The 21,765-nt window shown below is 34.9% G+C and overlaps 1 protein-coding gene across 1 annotated transcript in view; it reads right to left on the bottom strand.

Annotated features, from left to right (window-relative positions):
* The window catches only part of LOC120350815, a 118,030-nt gene extending 96,694 nt beyond the window's left edge, over positions 1–21,336 (bottom strand). Inside the window, exon 1 of the mRNA XM_039425699.1 lies at positions 20,506–21,336. Coding sequence (XP_039281633.1) covers positions 20,506–20,864 — 359 coding nt within the window. The 5' untranslated portion in view covers positions 20,865–21,336. The remainder of the gene's footprint in view (positions 1–20,505) is intronic.
* Between the last annotated feature and the right edge of the window lie 429 nt (positions 21,337–21,765).

The raw sequence follows: 21,765 nt of genomic DNA, 5'->3' as shown, positions 1-21,765 counted from the left end.
TTTAAAGACCGTATCACTTGGAATGGAAATATAGAGAATGGGAAATGGGGAAATGAGGATCACGAGGCTGGAAACTTCTAAGAGACATTCAGCAAATATCCTTTCAAGGATTTATTGGAAATGTATAGGTATAAAACTCCAATACTTCTTGCACCGTTCAACAGAGCACGGAGGAAAATTTTTATTAAAATCTGACATGATGTCAGAAATCCTCGGATGAGTCCATTTATTGAACCTCAAAAATTCCAAATAACATTCCTACGAGAGAGTTTGCAGGAATATATTGTGTAACTACTCAATCGTTGAATAAAACGTTTTATTTGTAGGATTTTATTACTTGTAAGGGCCGTTTCCACAGTGTAAGTTTAAGCTAAAGCTTAAACCAAATCTGGATTTTGTTTGGTTTAAACTGAAATTCCGTTTGCACAGTATCAGTTCAAACTCTGTGTTGAGTTTAAACCTCTGGGAAAGTTTAAACCTCCAAAGCAGGAGGTTTAAACCAAATAATTTGGATTAACTTGACATCTGTAAAGATTTGATTGGAAAACAGCTGATAGTAAATTATTTTTCGACGGTTGTTTCTAATGCCTCTGTAGAGGATAATAATATTGATTTAGGTTATAGTGGATTATTATTTGAATGTAAGAATAATTAGAATGGAGGAATTGATAGAAGTTTTTGATGCGATTAATAAAGATGACTGCGAAGAAATCTTAAAACTGAGAAAAATTGGGCAAAAACGAATGATTTTAATTTCTGGGATGATAGAGAATTTTCTTAACGGTTTTGCTTGAGTAAAGCAACTGACAATCCAGTATTTGATAAAATAAACCACTTGATAGAAAATAAGACAATAATTTTTAACAGTGGTCTTTGATTAGGAAACATATTTTTAATAACACATAACTGGGATATTTTGCTTTCGAGAGATTTCTAATAAACGAGGAAGACCGTAGTAGATTTAAGCGTAACAATATCGCTTTTTTAAAAACATTCTAAAATATATTTTTTGGTGCCTACTAAATATAATAAATTTATAAATATGATAAATAAATTTATCAACGATTACATGATGAAATGTTACATCATAGTTGTACAGAATCCTAAAATTGTAAAAAAACTGATAAATTCTATTCCCGAAATAGATTTTATTCTATCATTGACGTACTCGATGATACTCAATTTAGCTGAATGGAAACGACATTGAATTTTACCATCAAATTAAGCTGAGAATGAAGAAGTTACATGACTGACAGTGAAGAAGCAAATTAATCCAGTATTTGATTAAATAAATCACTTGATAGAAAATAAGACAATAATTTTTAACAGTGGTCTTTGATTAGGAAACATATTTTTAATAACACATAACTGGGATATTTTGCTTTCGAGAGATTTCTAATAAACGAGGAAGACCGAAGTAGATTTAAGCGTAACAATATAGCTTTTTTAAAAACATTCTAAAATATATTTGGTGCCTACTAAATATAAGTTTGTATCTAATATAGCATTTCATCATTTTTTGAAGAATTTCTTGATCGCTTTTCACTTTTATTACCGTTACAGCTCTGTGGATTTTGAACAAGGAAATAGTAGCTACATAACCTCAATTTACTGATCGTTTGTAAACAAATAACAAATTTCCTTCTAAAATCAGCCTTCCTGATATTATAAACAATGACATTCTATTACCAACTTAAGGCTAAACTAGTTCAACTTAAACTAGATTAATAAATACACTGAGAAAACCGATTCAAGTTTAAACTTTCAGATTAACTTAAACTCGATTAACTTAATCGAGTTTAGCAATCTATACTGTGCAAACGGCCCTCAATGTTCATAATTTTTGTAGGTAATTTGAAATTTGAATCTTTTTTCTTCTACCTCTACTCTTAACTACGGTATTAATTTCCTGGTTTCTCTTTTTGTTCCTTTTTCCAAAATAATGGTCAGAAAGTGATATTCTTATTAGTATAATTCAGAAGATATTTTTTTCTGGAAAAGAGATAACTAATAACAACTCCACCAAATCTACCTATTGTTTGCTGGCTATAATTCAATTATTGTTGAATTATTTTCCATCAAATTTCAAATGAAACATGATACTGTAACTGAAATACATTATTATCATCATTACTAAACTATGATCATTCATATTCCCGAACCAAACGAAAGTCTTCACAGAGTGTGGGAGGAAGGTTCTTTTCCAGAATAGACGTAAATAGGAAATTGAAGAATGCTATAGAAGTTTTATGAGAGATATAAAAAAGATTCATTAAAGCAAAATTGACTTTTCTCTATAAAGGGTGAAGTAATGAGGTAGCAAACAAGAAGGTCTGCTGATAAAGTTACTGCGGGTAATGCTTTTGTACTCCAGAGCGAAGCTCGGTGCCCCAATATTAGGCCTATTACTAATTTACAATAGTGAGTAAATATTATCTACTATACCCTGAATAATACTTAGATATAAATTTAATATACTTGACAATACTGACCAACGGAACATACTATGGTGGCGCATGCGCTCTGTATGTATTGAATGATATAGTTTCATGACCGCGCTGGCGTCAGTGTCGGAAAATGAAATGCGGGCGGTCTCATAGATACAGCGCGAATAACGCTATATTACCCTTTTTGAGATCTTTTATATTCATTATAAAATAACAAATTAAAAACAACTAGTTTCGATGCTTACATAATTTTCAAGTTTCAAACATGATATCCTATATTATTAAACGAGCAATCTCTGTTTATATTGTTGCGGGTTCCTACACTAATAAAACACTTGAGGCGATTTATACTGATTAGATTTATTACTTACAACACTATGACACACGGAGGTAAACTAGGAACAACAATGAACTGATCAGAACCTAATGAATTACACAGAATTATCACAAGCTTACGTTAACTAATATAAATAACTGTCACCAAGGAATAATAACTGTTTAAACAACTACGAACGTCTATTATCACTTTATCACTAGTCTGTCACGATTATTATCACTTCATCACTAGTCTGTCACAATGAGCAGAAGCGAACACTCCACTGTAGTTTCTCAAGCTGCTCCCCGACTGCAACATGCGTCATTTATTTATTTATTCAATCATTCAGAATTACACAACTTACAGAAAAGTACCACAGACTTATAAGCCCAAAACGGTTCAAATTCTAATTTATACAACAGTCCAATGTAAGCTATATTGGCTCTGTAGAGCAATCTAGAATGGTGGAGAGTACAGTAGAATTCTCCAGAAGGGTCTGGAGGTGCGGCGAAACGTTCCACCAGTCGCAGTGCATGGATCCACCAGAAAGTTCGCTGCCGCGCTTGCCATTGGTCGATGGTTCCCCTCACCAAAACCAGAACACACTGGAATAGTCTGAAAGCCCCCCTGCTTCACTGCGTCAACCCTCTGATGTCCTTACTTCCGCTGCATCCGATCTGAAGGCCCATTCATAACATTATGTTTATTGTATGTCTGTATGTCACCGGATCTCCAAAACGTCTCTAACGATTCTCACAAAATTTGGAACATAGTGGGTTTGTATTATAAAAATTTGATTGCACTAGGTCTCATCCCTATGTAATCTTCAATTTTGTATAGAACAGTTATGTCCGTGAGATACATCGTTTTCAGAGTTATATACGAGAAACCAAAAAAACCTTTGAACCACCCCCACCCCCTTAGATGAGAGGGTAGGGATGGGGTCTTTTAACACCTTCACCTCCTAACTACCCCAAACAGAACTGAGGAGTGAAAAATTGTCTTTCAAACTTTTGTCTCCATAACCTATCCTTGAATGGATTAATAATGTGATCTCACATTCGATTGATTCTTGTTCCCGTGGAACATAAACACATTCTTATATTTTTTCTGCTACCAGGGATGTGGTATGGGATGATTGCATTTGGATTATAATCATTTTTTTCTACTTTTATAAGGGAAGTATGATTATTGAAATTTCATTCATATCGGAGATATATGATTATTGAAAATAATTCATAATAAGTTAAATTTGAAAATCTCAATGGAAGTCGAGCGACAAACTAAAAAGAAGCTTCTGAGAAAAGTCCAGTTGAGAGAGGTTTTAGTGAGGAGAGAGATGAAAATGTCCTCTTTCCAATAATGTTCGCGGGAAAAGAGAGGAAGTCAGACATCGATATCAGCCATCGTTATCGACAGGAAGTCCTTACACATCCGTGAGTAAGCCTATTATGCATAAAGTATTTATTATATGGAGAAAAATTCAATATCAAAACCAATAAGATTTCGGTGATACGATGTGGTACAATACGAATGATCTCGAAACTACAATTTTTCAGAAGTTATTTTACCAGTGGCTTCTTCTATACAATCAATCAATAGTTTATTTTTCCTTAATATAATGCATACATGAATGTCTATAATTACATGAATACAATTGACAAGTAACAAAATGAGTTAAAAGTAAAATAGTATTATTATTAAATACGGAAAGTCGATGAAAAGGTTAAAAACTTTGGCGAAGGGACCGAGAAATACCCATTACATATCTTCAATTTTCAAGAGCAATGACATAATTTGTCATGAATAAGTGCAGACACAAATATCCTACAATGAATACAGTCACTCATATGGAATGACTATAGTGTGATAGTATAGCAGAGTGTAAAAAACTTTCAGTAGACTAATAAAGTCTCCACTATTTGTAGTTTCTACCAATGGGATATTTATTCCAAGGAAAAGGAGATATATCCTCATAAGGAATTCATTCAGAGCATCTTCTTCATCTTCTGTATCATCTGCCGTTATTCAATTTTCGAAAAATCAGCAGACGCTGTTTGAGAAACAAGCAAACAGTTTTCCAACAATCATTCATCTCCCCTTAGTAATTCTACTAAGAGCATTTCTACTTTCTACGTTGAAGTGTGATCTCTATTCTCTACACCAATCAACATTTCAATCTGAAAAAACGTACTTCTTTTTATTGAATGTGGAAGAGGATTAGTGTATTTTATAGGAAAGTATGAGTGGGTGGAATATAATGTGAAAAGAAAATGCTTGAGTTTTGGCACATATAAGTGTGCGCTAGTCTTTTCCATATTCGGAAAGCGATAACTCAGTTTATTGTTCAGTTGCTCACAATAGTGGTTTTGAGCCAAATTTCCATAAGTTTATGTTATAGTCGCGAGTCAAACTTTCTCTGCGAATTCAAATATATATTGACTGTTGAGAAAACCAACAACATCCAATACACTTGGAAATCTCTTGATTCATCAAAACATGACATTTTTTATTGTAGATCAACCATATAAATCTCTTCGGATGACGATAACTTGATCATGTTAAGTATGTAAAAATCTGTAAGTTATGTAGAGATTATGAGAATAAGCATTCATAGAGCACCAAACTACTAATCATTGTGATATCGATACATTTCTGTTTTGGTAAAAGTGTTTTGTTATCTTACAAGAATTATTCAGAAGGAAATATTCACCTTCACTCGAAATTGTCTGTTTCAATTCTTTATTTATAGAAGCTTCTTTTAAACATCATAAATTAAATATGTTGTCCTATATATCATCCCTAAGTTATGGAAGAAGAAATTGATAGTGCGCATAGTTATTGTTGAATTTAGAAGATGATAGGAAGCTATTATTGAATCTTATCAGTGACCTGGTCAGAACGAAATTGATATGAATTTTTTAGCCCAAGTTTTCAAGGTAAAAACAACTCAAGATTTTCATTCCAGCAAATATTTTCATTATCATCTTTTTCTCATTATTTTGAATATATCCCCCGATACGGTAACTTGTTTTTATTCTACCATTCACAGTAGTTCAAAATTCAAAGTCTATCAGGTAAGAGAATCATTTCAAAACATGTTACACGCTGATAATAATTGACCGAGCAAAGTGAGGTCTAAGATTCAAGTCGACAATTTTGCATTTCTCTCTTTATGTTTTTATGTTTGTTTATATGTTTATATGTTCCGCATTTACGGCGAAACGCGGTAATATATTTTCATGAAATTTGACAGGTATGCTCCTATTTAATGCGCGTCGACCTATATTTTTGTATTTGAAGGATAATATAGAAGGAAAAGGAGCCTCCTTCATACGCCAATATTAGAGTAAAAAATCAGACTATAGAATTATTCATCATAAATCAGCTATCGAATGGATTATAAATTGCATGCAATTCAATATATCTCGATTAGTCCAGTCACTATATACATTGGTTCATGCAATTTATATTGTAGTTCTGATTTTTTAATATATTATTTGGGTACATAAGAGAAGTCCAGAATACATTTCTTCATGCAAAATTTCCTTGTGCTAGATACAGAGTGCCCAGTTTTCAGCTATTTCTGCCAAATCTCGTAATCGGACAGGAAAAATTTCTCTCGCCTTTTTTTATATACTAGAATTCTGAATAAAACGAGATCATTCGAAACTCTCTATCTTCAATGAATACTGAGTTATAATTTTTCAAAAATGAGTGAAATTTGAAAGTCAATTTTGATCAACAATATCTTCCGATTGTTACCTTTTAGATGTATAATTAACAATTACATGAGTTCATAAGAATATGTTCTATGAGAATCACCCGTTAGATGCACTTCATTTCAGTATTTCCTAGTTGAGAGGCGCGCTTAAGGACACCTCAAGGATCAAAATTTCAAACACTTATAACTTTTGACACAATGTTCAGATTCCATCTTACTACACTTCATTCTTCTCGGCTTGTCACGGCGGTCCAAAATCATGCAAAATAAGACAAATTCGGTCGAAAAATGGAAAATTTATTGTTGAGTGTACTTAAGCCCATATTCCAATACACAAAAAAATGGCCAATTTCTATATTCGGTATCTCGGTAACCCCTTATTATAAAAATCATTACTTGATCTTGAAATGTACAATAGAATCTTATCTTCCATCTGCTGTGAACGATTCATGAAAAAATATGTTCGTAAAGTGAGATTTGATTGTTGAAAAAAATCCGTAAATTGTATATATTTATCTCATATTAACGGCTTCGGCAGTTCTATGATAGGGGAAAGTGATTCAAGATGGATTTTAGGCAACTGAGCTCGTAGAGGATGAATTTATCCACAAATTAAAATCAATCGTGAGTTTCTATGATGTATCAGACTCGTTTTAGAAACTCTTGATAAAAAGTAAAATCACGAAGAAAATGTAAAAACAGAAAACGCTATTTTAAAAATCTTCTGTAACTTTCGAATTGTATTTAAAACGAAAATATTTATTTATTGGAGTGGGTAGAGCGGGACAATTTTCACATTCTCACTAGATTTGGAAATTTTATCATAATAAGTATTTCACAAGACATGCAGCTTTGAATATAGAAATTGGCCATTTTTTGTATATTAGAATATGGGCATAAGTACACTCAACAATAAATTTTCCATTTTTCGACCGAATTTAACTTATGATGCATGATTTTGGACCGCCTTGACGAGCCGAGAAGAATGGAGTGTAGTAAGATGGAATCTGAACATTGTGTCAAAAGTTATAAGTGCTTGAAATTTTGATCCTTGAGGTGTTCTTAAGCGCGCCTCTCAACTAGGAAATACTGAAATGAAGTGCATCTAACGGGTGATTCTCATAGATCATATTCTCATGAACTCATGTCATTATGCGAAATATCAATGTGAGGAAAATGTGGTTGGTATTGATGATTAAAGCTGAAAATTAGGTGTTTTTCACAATACAAGGAGGCATTGTTGTCAGGTGTACCTGGAAATCTATATGAGATAGAGCGCTATACCTGATCTCAGATTGTAGAGCACAAAAATACGCCCAGAGGGATTTTGAATTATACATCCAAATTGTAATAAACGGAAGATATTGTTGATCGAAAACTAAAATTCATCAAAATTGATTTTTTCTTCAAATTTCACTGATTTTTGAAAAATCATAACTCAGTACTCATTAGAGATAGAGAGTTCCGAATGATCTCATTTTATTCAGAATTTCATTATCTAAAAAATAAGGCAAGAGAAATTTTCTCTGTCTGATCACGAGATTTGGCAGAAATAGCTGAAAACTGGAAAATGAGCCGAAAATAAGAGGTTTTAGGGCCACTCTGTATCTATCACAAGGAAATTTTGCATGAAGAAATGTATTCTGGACTTCTCTTATGTACCCAAATAATATATTAAGAAATCAGAACTACGATATAATTGCAAGCACACCCCCATTTTTTATGTCTATATTGACTGGACTAAAAATTAGTTTTAATTTACATTTACATTTACTTTACATTACATTAGTTTCACATTTACATTTAATGTAACTTATTGAAAACACAGCTGTTGTGTGGACAATTGATAACTTGAAGTAGCATAGTATTTTCTCCCGACTTTTCTCTGCTTTCAACTAGGTAAGCTTTTGATGATAGTAGCATAGCTGTTTACATCAATAATTATTATTAGCATTGTCGATACAAAAACCCAAACAGCCATTAGTCGTTTATACACCGATATCTCGCCGACAGGACAGGACAGAATTTACTCTGATGGTTTACTATGATGGACAGTATTAGAGGAGACTCTGGTTTCCTGATATCATACGTCCAAAGAGCCAGCTATGATTAAGGAAAGAGAGAAATTATAAGTTATACCAAGAAGTTCGATGAAGAGGGAAGCTGTTTTCAAATCAGTTTCGTTTGATTCGGAACGCAATAATTCTTAGTTTTGAAAGATGAAAACACCGTTAGTTAACAAGGAGTGAACGTTTATTAGGATTATGCGTCTGAACCGATTATGCGATACATCTTCTTTGATTAACAGCGTTAGCGGCGTCGTTTCTCATCTCCACCATCTCATCCACCATTCATCAAATCGCTCATGATCCCTTCTTTGCAACCGCATCCTCGCAACCAGAAAACCAGACAGCGTCGCAACTCGCAAGCATCTCGCGCCGCGCTAAATAAATTATTCCTCCAGCCGAAGATAAATCCCTTGCTCGTTATTTCGGAGGCGCAAAGTTAAATAATAGCATTGCCGTTCGCAACTGATAAATTACTGCCAAAGAACAGCTGACGAAGTTCTGCTTCTCTGTATAATGTTAGCCCATATTTGCCGGCATCAAAAAAAGATTTTTCCAGCAGCTCTCAAAATACGATTAGCGAACAACAGTGGAAAGTGTGTACAAGAAAACATTCAGAAATCATGAGAGAGCTCACGTTTTGTATGAATTTGATTCAATCTGTTGATTGAAAATAATATAATCCGTTCAACTCATATCTGAATTCATGAATCACTGAAAATGAGTTTGAACCAATAGTTCAATTCAGGTTTACTAAGAGACTGCTGGTGTATAAGAGAATTGTTTCAATTGTTTCAGCCACGGTAATTAGGAGAAGCTTCATTCTATAATGTACTTTGGTTTTAACTAACTATGTGAAATTTCTCTTTGTTGTTGTTCTCTATCTTATTCCATGAAGAATTTCCTCTTTAAATACCAGCAGCACATTGAACTGAAAGCATGTTATGATGTTATAATACAATTCACTGAGGCAACACAGTCTTCCACCAACAACAATTTTATAAGCAAGCCGGATAACAGTAGCTCGATGAAAGTCAATGTGCTTACTAGTTATTATCGTAGGGGCTGGGGATGGTAGGAAGATAAGAAGCTCATAAAAGGCGAGCCAATATCCAGTCTGTGTAAGAAAGTAGGCTGGATTTGAACGGCGGGGAGAGGTGTGCCTTGAGGCTCAAATTCCTAGACAGCTGAAAAGCTCTGCGAACTGCTCCGTTATTACCTATTATTGCCTGAATAAAAGTTCCCTCTCCTCTACCATGCCTTATTTACGATATTCTGATGATTCTATTTGGCTGCTGTTAACGAGCGCCACATCCTACATTCACGTACTGGCTTCAACGATTATTGTAATTTTTATTGCTGGAATCTGGAAAACGCTCTAAAATATTTGCCACCCCTGGCAGTAAAACAAACATTCATGCAGATTAGAACGGGATATTGGACTTAAATGACTGTTATACAACGATCCACTTATCTCAGTCGTCCAATGCTGGTTCAACGGTCTTAAGTGAATCTTCACCACCAGCCAATTAATCTAAACGATATCTTGAGTCATAATCATATAATGCGCACAATAAACTCTGATAGTTGTCTCAATTCAAATTTCTGAAGTCGGATATGATCTATCTCTTTTTTAGCCTTTAAATACCTATGAAATAAGATAAAACATTTATAGATTCCAAGTTGTATGTATCATCTCTATATAGGATATAACATAGTAGTCTACTGGGGAGAATAAAATTACTTTCTGAAAAGCAACATTATCGACCTTCAATGCACATAAAATCATTTCGAAGAGTATCCTATTCAATTTGCAGGAAATATCGAGACGATGAAATCTCTAATGGGATGAATGTAATTTCATCTCCCTTCTGCACAGCCGAAAAGTTGTTATTAAAAGTTTGTTATTATTAATATTTTGCACCCCTTTTGGTTCATTACACCTACTTCCAAGTTGAAATATACATCAATGGATGCCATTTTAATATTAATATTCAATATTTTCTCAACTTTTAATAGTTTTTACTGTAACATACCAATGTTACACTGATGTTCCAATCAGAAAAAAATACATATTAAAAAAATAATAATAGGGCAATATTGATGATTTTTTGGATATTGTCTCTATTTTTCGTATAAGAAACACTAATATTATACAAACTAGTAGCTGTTTGCAGCAAAAGCATTGTAAGAAACATATTGTTACTTGGTGATAAGTATTCAAGGTGTAATGTTGCCGAGGTTTATAGATGAAACACATCCAACTCCTAAAGAAAGCACATTCAACGGGGGTGAAAACTAACCCAAACAGTGGACGTGAATTATGGGGTAATCACAAGGTGTTTCAACAAGCAAGAATTGTACTAAATGCATTCAAATATCATGAACAAAATTAACGTTACCTACAATACAACTCGCAAGCACCGAAACGTGCTTTGCTATTGAGGATTTGTTAATTCGCATAATTTATGTCTACTTTTGGGCCTACGTGTAGCATAAAGTTGTAATTTATTACAGTATTATAGTTATTTAGATTTTTGTTATAAATACTTTGTGTTATTTTATCAAGTATTGTGTTATGTCTTTGATTTTGATTCAATTTGAGTAACTTAGCTCACTATAGTGCGATATTTCAGCGAATGTAGTCTATACTCCTGCATACGGGAAGGCGTAAGACAATTTTTATTGAATTCAGATAAGTTACTACAACCATTTGGCGAAAGTTATAAAAGGAATATTCTTTTGTTTGATATGGTATTCATGAGGTGGTTTTCTATTATAATTGACAAAACATCCATTATACTATCGAACAATAAAATACTTCATTCATTATGTTTACTGGCATTTCAGTCTGGCATGATAACGTATGATGCAGAAAATAATTTTATAATTTATTTATCTATTAATCATTTACAATCTACTTAGGACAAAGAAACAGACTACAGTCCAAAACTTATTTTCATCCCAATTTCATAGAAAAATGTAATTTATTGCAAAACTGTATAGAATATCAAATCAAGCTCCAATAAAAAATTAAGGGATATCATTTTTAACTCTCTTCTATTATACTTGTACAAAATAACTTTTGACCAGGAGGAATATGCGACGCAGAGAAATGGAGGGAGATCAGCCCATTACTGAGATGGATAGAGTCATAGGTAGAATCGCAGTTGCCAATTTGTCGATTAGAGTCAGTCGACAGAAGGCTTTCAGAGAGGAAACTCCATTCAACAAGAGAGCTTGAATACTCACTCGAAATTAGAGAATGCTGGCCGTTTCTGAACGGCAACATCACAGCCGTTGTATCCCCACATCTGTATGCCTTTTCTGCTGTGCATGTCCCTCCCAAGTCAGGAGTTATTTTGTACAGAGTATAGGAGCTCAGAGTATAGAGTATAGCGGAGTACAGCGGAGTATAGCGGAGTACAGAGTATAGCTCAGAGTATAGGAGGGAGGTAATGACAATTCTGCAATTTGTCAAACATCATTATAATAGCCATTGCCAGCTCGTAAGCTAACTCAACGAAGCTTCTCTAGACGATTACCGTGAGCTCAATCATTCGAAAAGCTAGAAAGTGAGGTACCCTAATAAGAGGCGAACAAGTCAACTAGTCCCGGCCCTACATCCATTGCCAAAACGCACCTGCTTCTTTCCCCGTTTGAATAATTGATGATTCAGCAAGAAGCTCTCACAGGCGTGATTCGCAAGAAGTGTCGCCGAACTTCTGCAGCTCAAGAGCATTAAGAACATGTTAGTTGAGTATGAGAGTGCTTGCCGGCAAACTGCTGATAAGAGAACGCCTTCTTATTCGAGTACCCTAAGTGAATCGTAGTAGACTGGTAATGGGATGCACTATACCACACTATTTTAGAATTCATTTCATGGAAATATGTGGAGGTATCTTGAAACAAATTTTAAGGGCCTGTTTCCGAGCTGGGGATTTGGCTAAACTCTAGACTTTAAACAGCTGGAGTCAGAAAATTGACTTTTCCTACAGTTACCTTGAAAAGTAGCCATTCCTGCACTGATTACAGAACGCAAAGAATCACTTTTCCCCTCTAGTGCGGGAAAAATTTTTTCTGCACTCCAGATTTGCAACATGGCAACGCAAAATAGTTAGTAGGTTATATGGAGCACCAGTGCAGCAAAATCAAAATTAAGTTGGTAACTGTGGTATAGTGTGGTATAGTGTTGTGGTGCACGTTATAATAATATGAAGGCAGTGGACAACAGTGGATGACAGTGACAGGCACCACATGAGTGACAGTCGCCTTCATTCATTTACTACTACATTATTCGATTTAAAATAAAATAAGGTTTTTATTAATAATAAAATTACACAGAAAAACATTTGATGGATTTCAAGGAATTTTACCCATAATTACCCACTTTTCATATTCAATGGTAACTGTAGGAAAAATTTAATGTGAAATACGTGCGCAAAGTTCCTCTGCTGCACTCAAGAAACCATTCCGCCCTCGCCTACGGCTCGGGCGTAAACGTTTCTTTCGGTGCAGCAAATTGTCACTTTGCGCACTAGTTGCACAAATAACTATTCCAAAACGGGTCGTAGTTGCAGTTTTCATGATAATCTTTTGTCTCATTTCTATAATTGGAAACGTTTTTTTATGCTTCCTGAACAATTCAAAATAGCTGAAACTTTACACTAAATATTATTCGAAATTAAATTTGAAAGTGGACTGCGACTACGCCCCGTTTCGGAAAGCCAATTTTCTGAATCCAGCTGTTTAAAGTCTAGAACTTAGCTAAACCCTGAACTCGGAAACCGGTCCTGAATCTTGAAAATTTAAATATATTGTCATGGAAGAACGATAGAGGATCTTCTGGTCCATATTACGAGTGATAAATTTACTTACGTTTCTGATTGAATAGTAAAAGTGAAAAACACTGTGACTGTGACAGATAATAAGACCACATCGAATATTCAATATTTTCATTTTATTTATACAGTCACTATCAATTTTGGCAGTAAGCCAACAGTACGTTTGAGATTTAAACTTTTGTTTTATTTATTGTTCCAATTTTATTTATTGCTCTGAATTCCGAATAAATTGATACTAGAATACTGATTTCTGTAATAATACATCGTGTTCAATAACAGTCTCCAAATAAGCAATGTTAATAAGTTTGATGTAGCCAGACTCAACCCATACTTACTATACTCTAATAGAAATCTACACTTAGTTTAAAGTGTTCACTTACGACATGTTTGGGCCATGATTCCATTATCAAGTAATTCATAATAATAATTTAACATGGTGGAAACTTGGGAAAGAGTTGTTATGAATACTTCTATATTGACATTGGGGAGTCTACTGTTCTACTGCAATTATTTGCTGTTCTCATTCTTCTTTCGTCTACTGTGGAGTCCTGATGTGTTTGCTTCCTGATAACATTGGAAGATACGTACACCAAAGATGCAAACTACATAATAAGCTGAGCCATGCATGTAACAAGAAATAATAATAATCCATCCTATTGTAAAAAGTTTATATAAGGTAGTATTTAAAAACTTGCAATTAATCAACCAAAATTTATTCCTAATACAATCATTTTGTACTTTTTATTTCACAGAGATGATTTAAAAATGTATAGTTGAAAAAAATGTTTTATTCAAGGCCGGCCACGTGTGTCTAACATATGTGAACGGATATGTCTTCGAAAATACATTTACGCGAATGGCTTCGAACGTATGACAACAGCCCAACACAAAGAAAACAACCAATAAAAATAAATAAGCCACTCAAAAATAACAAATTATGATATTTTAATAATTTAACCTCAAATAGAGCAGCGAAGAAAAAAATAAACAAAAAATCAAGATACATAAAACTCACCCAAAATAGTCGAGAATTACTTAATAATGGCATCTTGGCCGAAACATGTCTTGAGTAAACAATTTCAAAAAGGGTACTTGGATTTTCATTTTTTACCTCTATTCAAGAGTATACTCATGAATAGAGCTAAGAAAAATAACTTGAAACATCCAGAATTTATAATGCCATTCCAAACAGTATTATTCCTCATTCGCATATGAATATTTCAGACCTTATAGAAGTATGACCTGAGCTTATTTTACAAAGCAATGAAATATTCTAATTTGAAAATTCGAGTTCGAGGCGTAGAAAGAGAACTCCAGTTGGATTTGTTATTAGGACAGGGTTTTGAAACTCCATGAATATTCAGAAAATTCCAGCGAGTCATGACAGAAAAAATAGGAAGAAATTGTCTAATTTATATGCAAACAACATTGGGAGCTGGCGTTGTTAACTACGTAACAGATAAGGCAGTAAATCGTCTCTCTCACTCGGGTATCTCCCTAGAATGCCATGCTTTGTACGTTATTGCATTCCTTTTTTGAGATTGATATTTTTCTTACCTCAAGATGTATTTATTCTCCACAATATGGTCGTAGGTTACATTAACTCTCGTGTGTGTGTTCCAGAACTTGCACGAGTATTATAAAACGGAGATTTTCCCGCTATCAAATTTCAGTAGATTATAGAGACTAAAGATATTTCAATCACCTAAATATTGGCTTACAACATGGCACAATTTGTTTGCTTCAGCTGCTTTTGCTATTATCTATCGCGACATTGTTATCCTGAGTTAAAATATAGTATTATATATGATTTGAACATAATTTACTTCGAGGTATTCAAAACTAAGTATTAGAATTTATCCATTTCAAGGTATCAACAGCATTGTATTTGAAGGTATTTTCCTTTAATAAACATAAACCAGAACTCTTTTACTAGCCTGCTGATCTCTCATTAAACATTTGAAGGAAGCCATCAAGTTCCGATTATTTCTTGGAATCAAACTTCATTATGTGTACTTTATGTACTAAGACATTCAGTTCAATATTGATCCCTACAGGTTTCTGGGAATCCCTCTAATTACCATTTCGAGGCTTTCTGTTGAGCAATAATAACACTGAGCAACTAGACAGAATTCCTTGAGCTTTAGTTTGTGTTGTGTGATTTAAGTGAGATCTACCAAAGTGGTCTACCAAATTCTACCAGCTTCAAGAAGTCAGTTTCTCTTGATAATATCAAGAGATAATATCTATTGATGCGAGTTGAAGTAATCATAAGACTTTACTATATTGTGGCTGATGGTGGTTTGATAAGCCTATGAACGAAAATAACTTGAATAATGAGAATCAAAGCCCATGAAGTTGCTCTAACAATCCTCCACATCACGCCACATCAACTTCATTGAGGGAGTTGTAAGCTACATGTGGGTGGATCAGAACAGGGTCTATGTAATTTAGGGGATGCTACTTAGTATCTCAATTGGAATTGCTAGTAGAAGTGTGGCCAAATGTGGGAAAATTTAGAGGTGCAGCTACTAGACAACTGAGTCGGTAGCAAGATTAACGATGATCCTGAATCCTGCAATAGTTGAGGTCCAAATACCCTGGAGAATGTCCAAGTACCTCTACGTGCCACGGCCCTCTAGATTATAAAGCATTTAAAGACGAATGAGTTCTCAGGATTAGGCTTCAAGAACAATACTTGGATCAGGCTGAAAACATACCCACTTCAGCCGTTCTGCTCAGCTTACAGCTCCATGCTAATTCCCAATTAACATAGGATTAACCTTAGATTAGCATTTTAAACGGAGTAGGTGACCCAGTTACTATGTAGATTGCTACTTTTTTGAATAACCAATCATTGAAAATTTATACAAACATATAAATTATGGATTTCAGTCTCATTCAAAATTATCTTAGTTTATGTAATCACGTCAAATAATAATCAATAACAATGCAAAGAATTTCGAAAAGAATCTATGATACTCGGGTTGTGTAGGTAAGGATTGTGTGGCAGAGAGGACCTGGAGTCCCAACTCCGCAATTGATAAAGAAAATAAATCAATCAATACACAAAAAATAATCTGTTTATAAGTTTTGGACAACATTCTCACAATCAACTTCTGGAACGGAAACGCCGTGCATCTGGAGATAATTTATTTAGAAGAAGAAATAAACCGAAAATTATGGAAATATTTTTAATAAGTTGTAATAAAAAAAATAGGTGGAGTATATGAGGTTTTTGCATGCATTTTAAACATACGGGTACATCGTAGAAACCTTTCCGATGCAAATTAGGCTGATGTTGGCTACATGTGAGCATGTGAGAAAGAGCCTTCTGAGGAAGACTCTCAACAGAGACTAAAATAACCTTATTCATGAAAATGTCATATTCCAGTATAAATCTTCAATTTCTCCATGCACATTTCTCATTCAAATATGCATCAGTGAATATTTTGATACGAGAATCTATATTCAAAACTGCAAAAGGGTGGTATGTATCAATGCTAGTATATATATCTACAAGGTATCTATACTTAGATGTGGATAATAAAGTCTCAGTTCAGATTTACAAACACATAGTAGAGACAAGATTCATCATTCTTGAATGAGGATGGTGATTGATCGATAATAGTAGCAAGGCTGTCTGCAGTGTTCCCAAGTAATAATGTTGGATAATGTTGATAGAATACTGGGCGGGGATGAATATTTTGTTTGACACTTGGATGGAAAGACGATGTTTCCGAACGAGCAAGCCATGCCCGTAATAACTCGTGTCAACGACGTATTGTCAATGCAGGCGGAGATGGAGGGTGAAGACAAATAGATTAGGGCAAAACGCTCTGTCTCAGGCCATTGCATTCGCGCATATTATATGACAGATGGCACGTTTCCAAATACGAGCCCGATGCCCGATGTGTCTCCGTCGATTTCCTTCTTCTCATGACCAGAATTTTCTTTAGTAGTTTCTTCCTTGTTCTATTAGGAATTGTTTTCCGATATTGTCCATACGCTTGCTCCTTCCCCCAGGAAGGGATAAACTGTCGATATGACACTTGTCTGCGAAAAAAACGCTATGAAAAATTCCAGATGTAACATCTTGTCCGTTTCACCTATCTAGAACAGAACTACTATAAACGGAGTTGCACTAAAAGAAGAATAGCTGTGTCCACGTCTTCACCGTTTATCCACGGAAAATAAGTTTTCAGAGCAAACATAGCCGCATCTCTCCCATATGAGATTTCACAACGACCTCTTTTCTACCGTAGATGACCTACCATTCCCCAACTCACAATGGGTGGGGACTACTAGTCTCTTTTCTATTGAACAGGAAGCTATATCATTCATCCTATATGGAGTTCTAAACCTGAAAATAATTTATTTCAAAGATACTTTTTTCGGTTTATATTAGTAGAAAAGACTCTGCGTCCTTTGTTGTAATGCAAGTGAAGTCTGAATTGAATAAACTCTTTGCAAATACAGAATTGAACTGTCATAACTACTGATATGACGTTAGGTGAACTCCATCTGATAGTGATCGATGAGGTTGTGAAAATTTGATCTACCTACCTCAATTTATCGGACACATCAAGAGTGCAAAGATGATTCTAAAAAAATATTTAATAACATGAAATCCCAAAGTTTGACCTTTTTTCTAATTCGGATTTAGAGATAGGTTGCTGAAACCTTTTCTTCACACGTGAAACTCACGTTAGTCCAAAATTTATTGCTTTTAATAATATTATTAGTTATCAGTTCGAAAGGCGAACTGACAGACGAATGCAGACAGAAGAATGAGAAATTCCTGCCCAAGTTGTTTCAATGGACACATACGTCCGTCCGCTTGCATATATTATGTTTGCTCACGTTTGCATACAGACGTTTGATTTCTTCTCCGTCTGTCTGTTGCTGTTTGCGCTAGCCTTTAGGTGGATAATCTCCAAATTATTCATCTCCAAAACCTTGAAATACACAAATTGTTAGTTTTCTTGCTCAAGAAATCATGTTTCTCTCAACATTGTAACGATCAGGTTGATCAGAAAAATGTCATTTGTCAAAGCACAGTTGTGACAAAGGAAGGAGATTTTCAATTTCCTATTTTCTCTGCCAGAAAACTATGAATTTCTGGGCTCCTTTCTGCAGTACTTTTCCTACTCCCTTTTCTCTTGGGAAACAACGGAATGATAGATTGTCTACAGTACCTAATTGAAACTTCTCGGTTGTAACGTCAGTGAAAAAAAGTTGAGGATGATAAAAGAGCTTCTTAGTGATGATTTTAAGGTCGAATAGTTTATATAGATGAACATAAATAGAGCGTCTTTGACTCTCATAATTCCAGAACCATGAAAAACCAAAGCCTCTCAAGAAAAAATCTATTATTCCTATATTATCCTGTAATCAATCCTTTTATAATTAATCATAAAATATAATAAATAATTTTATCATATATTGTGGATGATTGTTTATTTGATCAGTGGTTTACATCAAATATGTATCTAGATTTTCTGAGTATGTATTTCTCTAGAATACGGCCGATTCTAGGGTATACAACACTCAAATTTATTAAATCAGAATATTGCATCTGTGGTGGTTAATAGAGTAGACCTACACTGATGTTACTGTACGGTACATATTGTACTCCGAAGTTGGAGTACCCTGAATTTATCCTTTCAGTACTTTCTAAGTTATATGGGACATTGAGATCTCAACTACATTCCACACTTTATTTCTCCAAGGAAAAATTATTTTTATGCTGTATTCTTGTCTCCTTTCGAAGCTAATAGCAAATTTGTGAGCTTTTGTGCAGAGTAACATCATGAATATATAGTGTCTGATTGGATTGTTCGATAGATCATCTAGGTCACAAGTTACTAAAGAATAAAATTAATAAATACACTCTGAAAATAAAGCCCGAAAAGAGACGAAACTCAAATTTTATAAAGTAATGGCCGTCCCTACACTTTTGTATGGCTCTGAAACCTGGGTACCAAGGGAGTGGAGCAGGTTACAGGCGTCCGAAATGAGATTTTTAAGGTCAGTGAAGGGATGCACCAAAGAGGACAGGCTTTATAATATCGATATCCGTAGAGAGCTCAATGTGATCTCTATACCTCAACAAATTGACGAGAATCGACAAAAGTGGAGAGAACATGTTGAGAGAATGGGAAACGGAAGAATCCCGAAAGCTGCCATTGCTTACAAGCCAGAAGGGAGGAGAAGTATTGGCAGATCAAGAAAAAGGTGGGAGAATGTTTGAAGGCGGAACAGGTATTAATGCCTACCCCTGTAAGAAGACGACGAAATACACTCTGAGGGGTAGACATTTGTATTATTATTGGTATTAATAATTATAACAGCCAGAGTGAGATTCATGTCAAGCTTCCTTTTCTTGCAACTTCCTTATCTGTTGAGCCTCTTTCAATTCTCTAACCATTTTTTTATCACCTTCATAAAGAAATAATATCATTTTGGGCAGATCTAGTTTACTCATGAAAGATAATTATTCTATGTTAAACAAGAGAAAACATTCATATCTGAATAAACAGAATTGACAGAAGTCAGTCAATTTAAGAGCATATTACATCATTATCAATACTATAAGGTTCCCATTCCTTGTTGACAACAGCAGAGAAAATTATTCTTGATAATTTGGTAACAAACAATATTCATCCCTCTATTTCACTAATGAGTGAATGGTCAAGCCAAACCCTTCTAACGAACTTACTAAGGCCTCTTTGTACCATCTCGGTTCAAACGGAGAAAGATCAGCTTGGTTGGTTGTGTTAGTTCAAACCCGGAATTGGAACACATTGGCCAAACAAATGGATAAATGCGATCATACCTTCTACATATTCTCATACCTCATATATTCTTCATTCTTCTCATACATATTCTTCATTCAACTCATACCTTCATGCATATTCATGTTAGCGTAGATTAGCGTTGATTGTAGATGATGCATATGGCCCTAACTTACTGAATGTTAATCACTATCTCTGATTTCTTATAGTTGGAAGATAAAAGGATCATAGGTACAGGAGATATTATGCTTATTGTTTCTACAAGAATTTTTTTGAATATAGATAAATTTAAATTGGAAATACAAACTCACCGGTCATGTATGTCGTATATTCCATTGGTGAGTGTTTCCTCCAGACTGAGATACTTGGCCAGCTGTTGGTCCCCCTTGTACACGTTTATCAACCAGAACTGCGTCGTGTATCGAAACCCTTTTTCCGGCGGATTTTCCACATCGATAGCCGGGTAGTTTTCCACAGCCAGAGCTTTGAAAACCAATTCGGCGTGTCTGGCGCGCTTCTCCACTGGCCAATGGTTTCCACCTCGACAAGACGATGTTGCATCGATAAATGTGCACAGGCACAAACTCACAAATGCAATTTTCTGCAGAAGATAGTTTCTTCGGTTAAAACTTTTCGAAGACATTCTAGTTTCAATTCGAGCAGCAAGCATACTGACAACTTATACGAGAACAATCAATTCAAAATATTAATTAGTTCAATACTTATTGAAAATTGTTTTTAAAGTAGAACCGATAATATCCTCCTCTAGAACTTCAATTTGAGATAATTAAGATGACAGTCATTTTGAATTGCAGACGTTTAGAAACTACAGAGAGGGCTGTGGGGTGGGCTGCAAGCCCTCCTGCCCCACGTAAGTCCCTTCAAAGAAGTCACTTTCGAATAATTATCGGAAACACTTTCCCTTCTATCACTTTCCACTTTGCAAAATTAGTTCCGAAATCAGTTTACAATATGAAAGTTTTTCGAGAAGAGTCGATGTTCAAACTCCCCTTGTTGTTTGAATTTGCTAACTTTGACTTGTGAATAGCTGGTGGCAAACGCGAAAACCCGGCAACTCTGTGAGAAGCAGACGCGGCAGAAGGAAACGCGCGAAGCTCGCTGCGACGAAGACTGGACGCGACTGATAGCGGCAACTCACTGTTTCCCGCGAAGCTTGAGGGTGGTTTTTGGGGGTGGGGTGGGTAGTTGAGTTGGAAGTTGTGCGCGTGCCCACGTCTGCATCCGTTCCACAGCTTCCTCCCCCTGCCACCGTCGAAAACCTACCGAAAGTGTTTATAGTTAGGTGAATTGTCCATGATTGTCTACATGATGATCTCCATGAATATGAGTGATTGAATAAATCAATAACTCACATGAATTCAAAAAAATATGGAAATATTTATAAGAAATCTGCAATCTTCCCCCAAAAGTATTCTTGGTCAGCAACCAAACTATTCAGCAGTTCATCATGTTGATTGATACTTGTACCTGTACCATTCCCTGAATTGATGAATACAACACCTACAAAAATTCTCAGATATTTACTAGATACTTCGTTTGAATGAGTTATT

This window comes from Nilaparvata lugens, chromosome 4 (assembly GCF_014356525.2).
Source record: "Nilaparvata lugens isolate BPH chromosome 4, ASM1435652v1, whole genome shotgun sequence".
Taxonomy (NCBI): Eukaryota; Metazoa; Arthropoda; class Insecta; order Hemiptera; family Delphacidae; genus Nilaparvata; species Nilaparvata lugens.
Note: the sequence above shows the minus strand (reverse complement) of the source record. Positions and strands in the feature narration are given on the sequence as shown.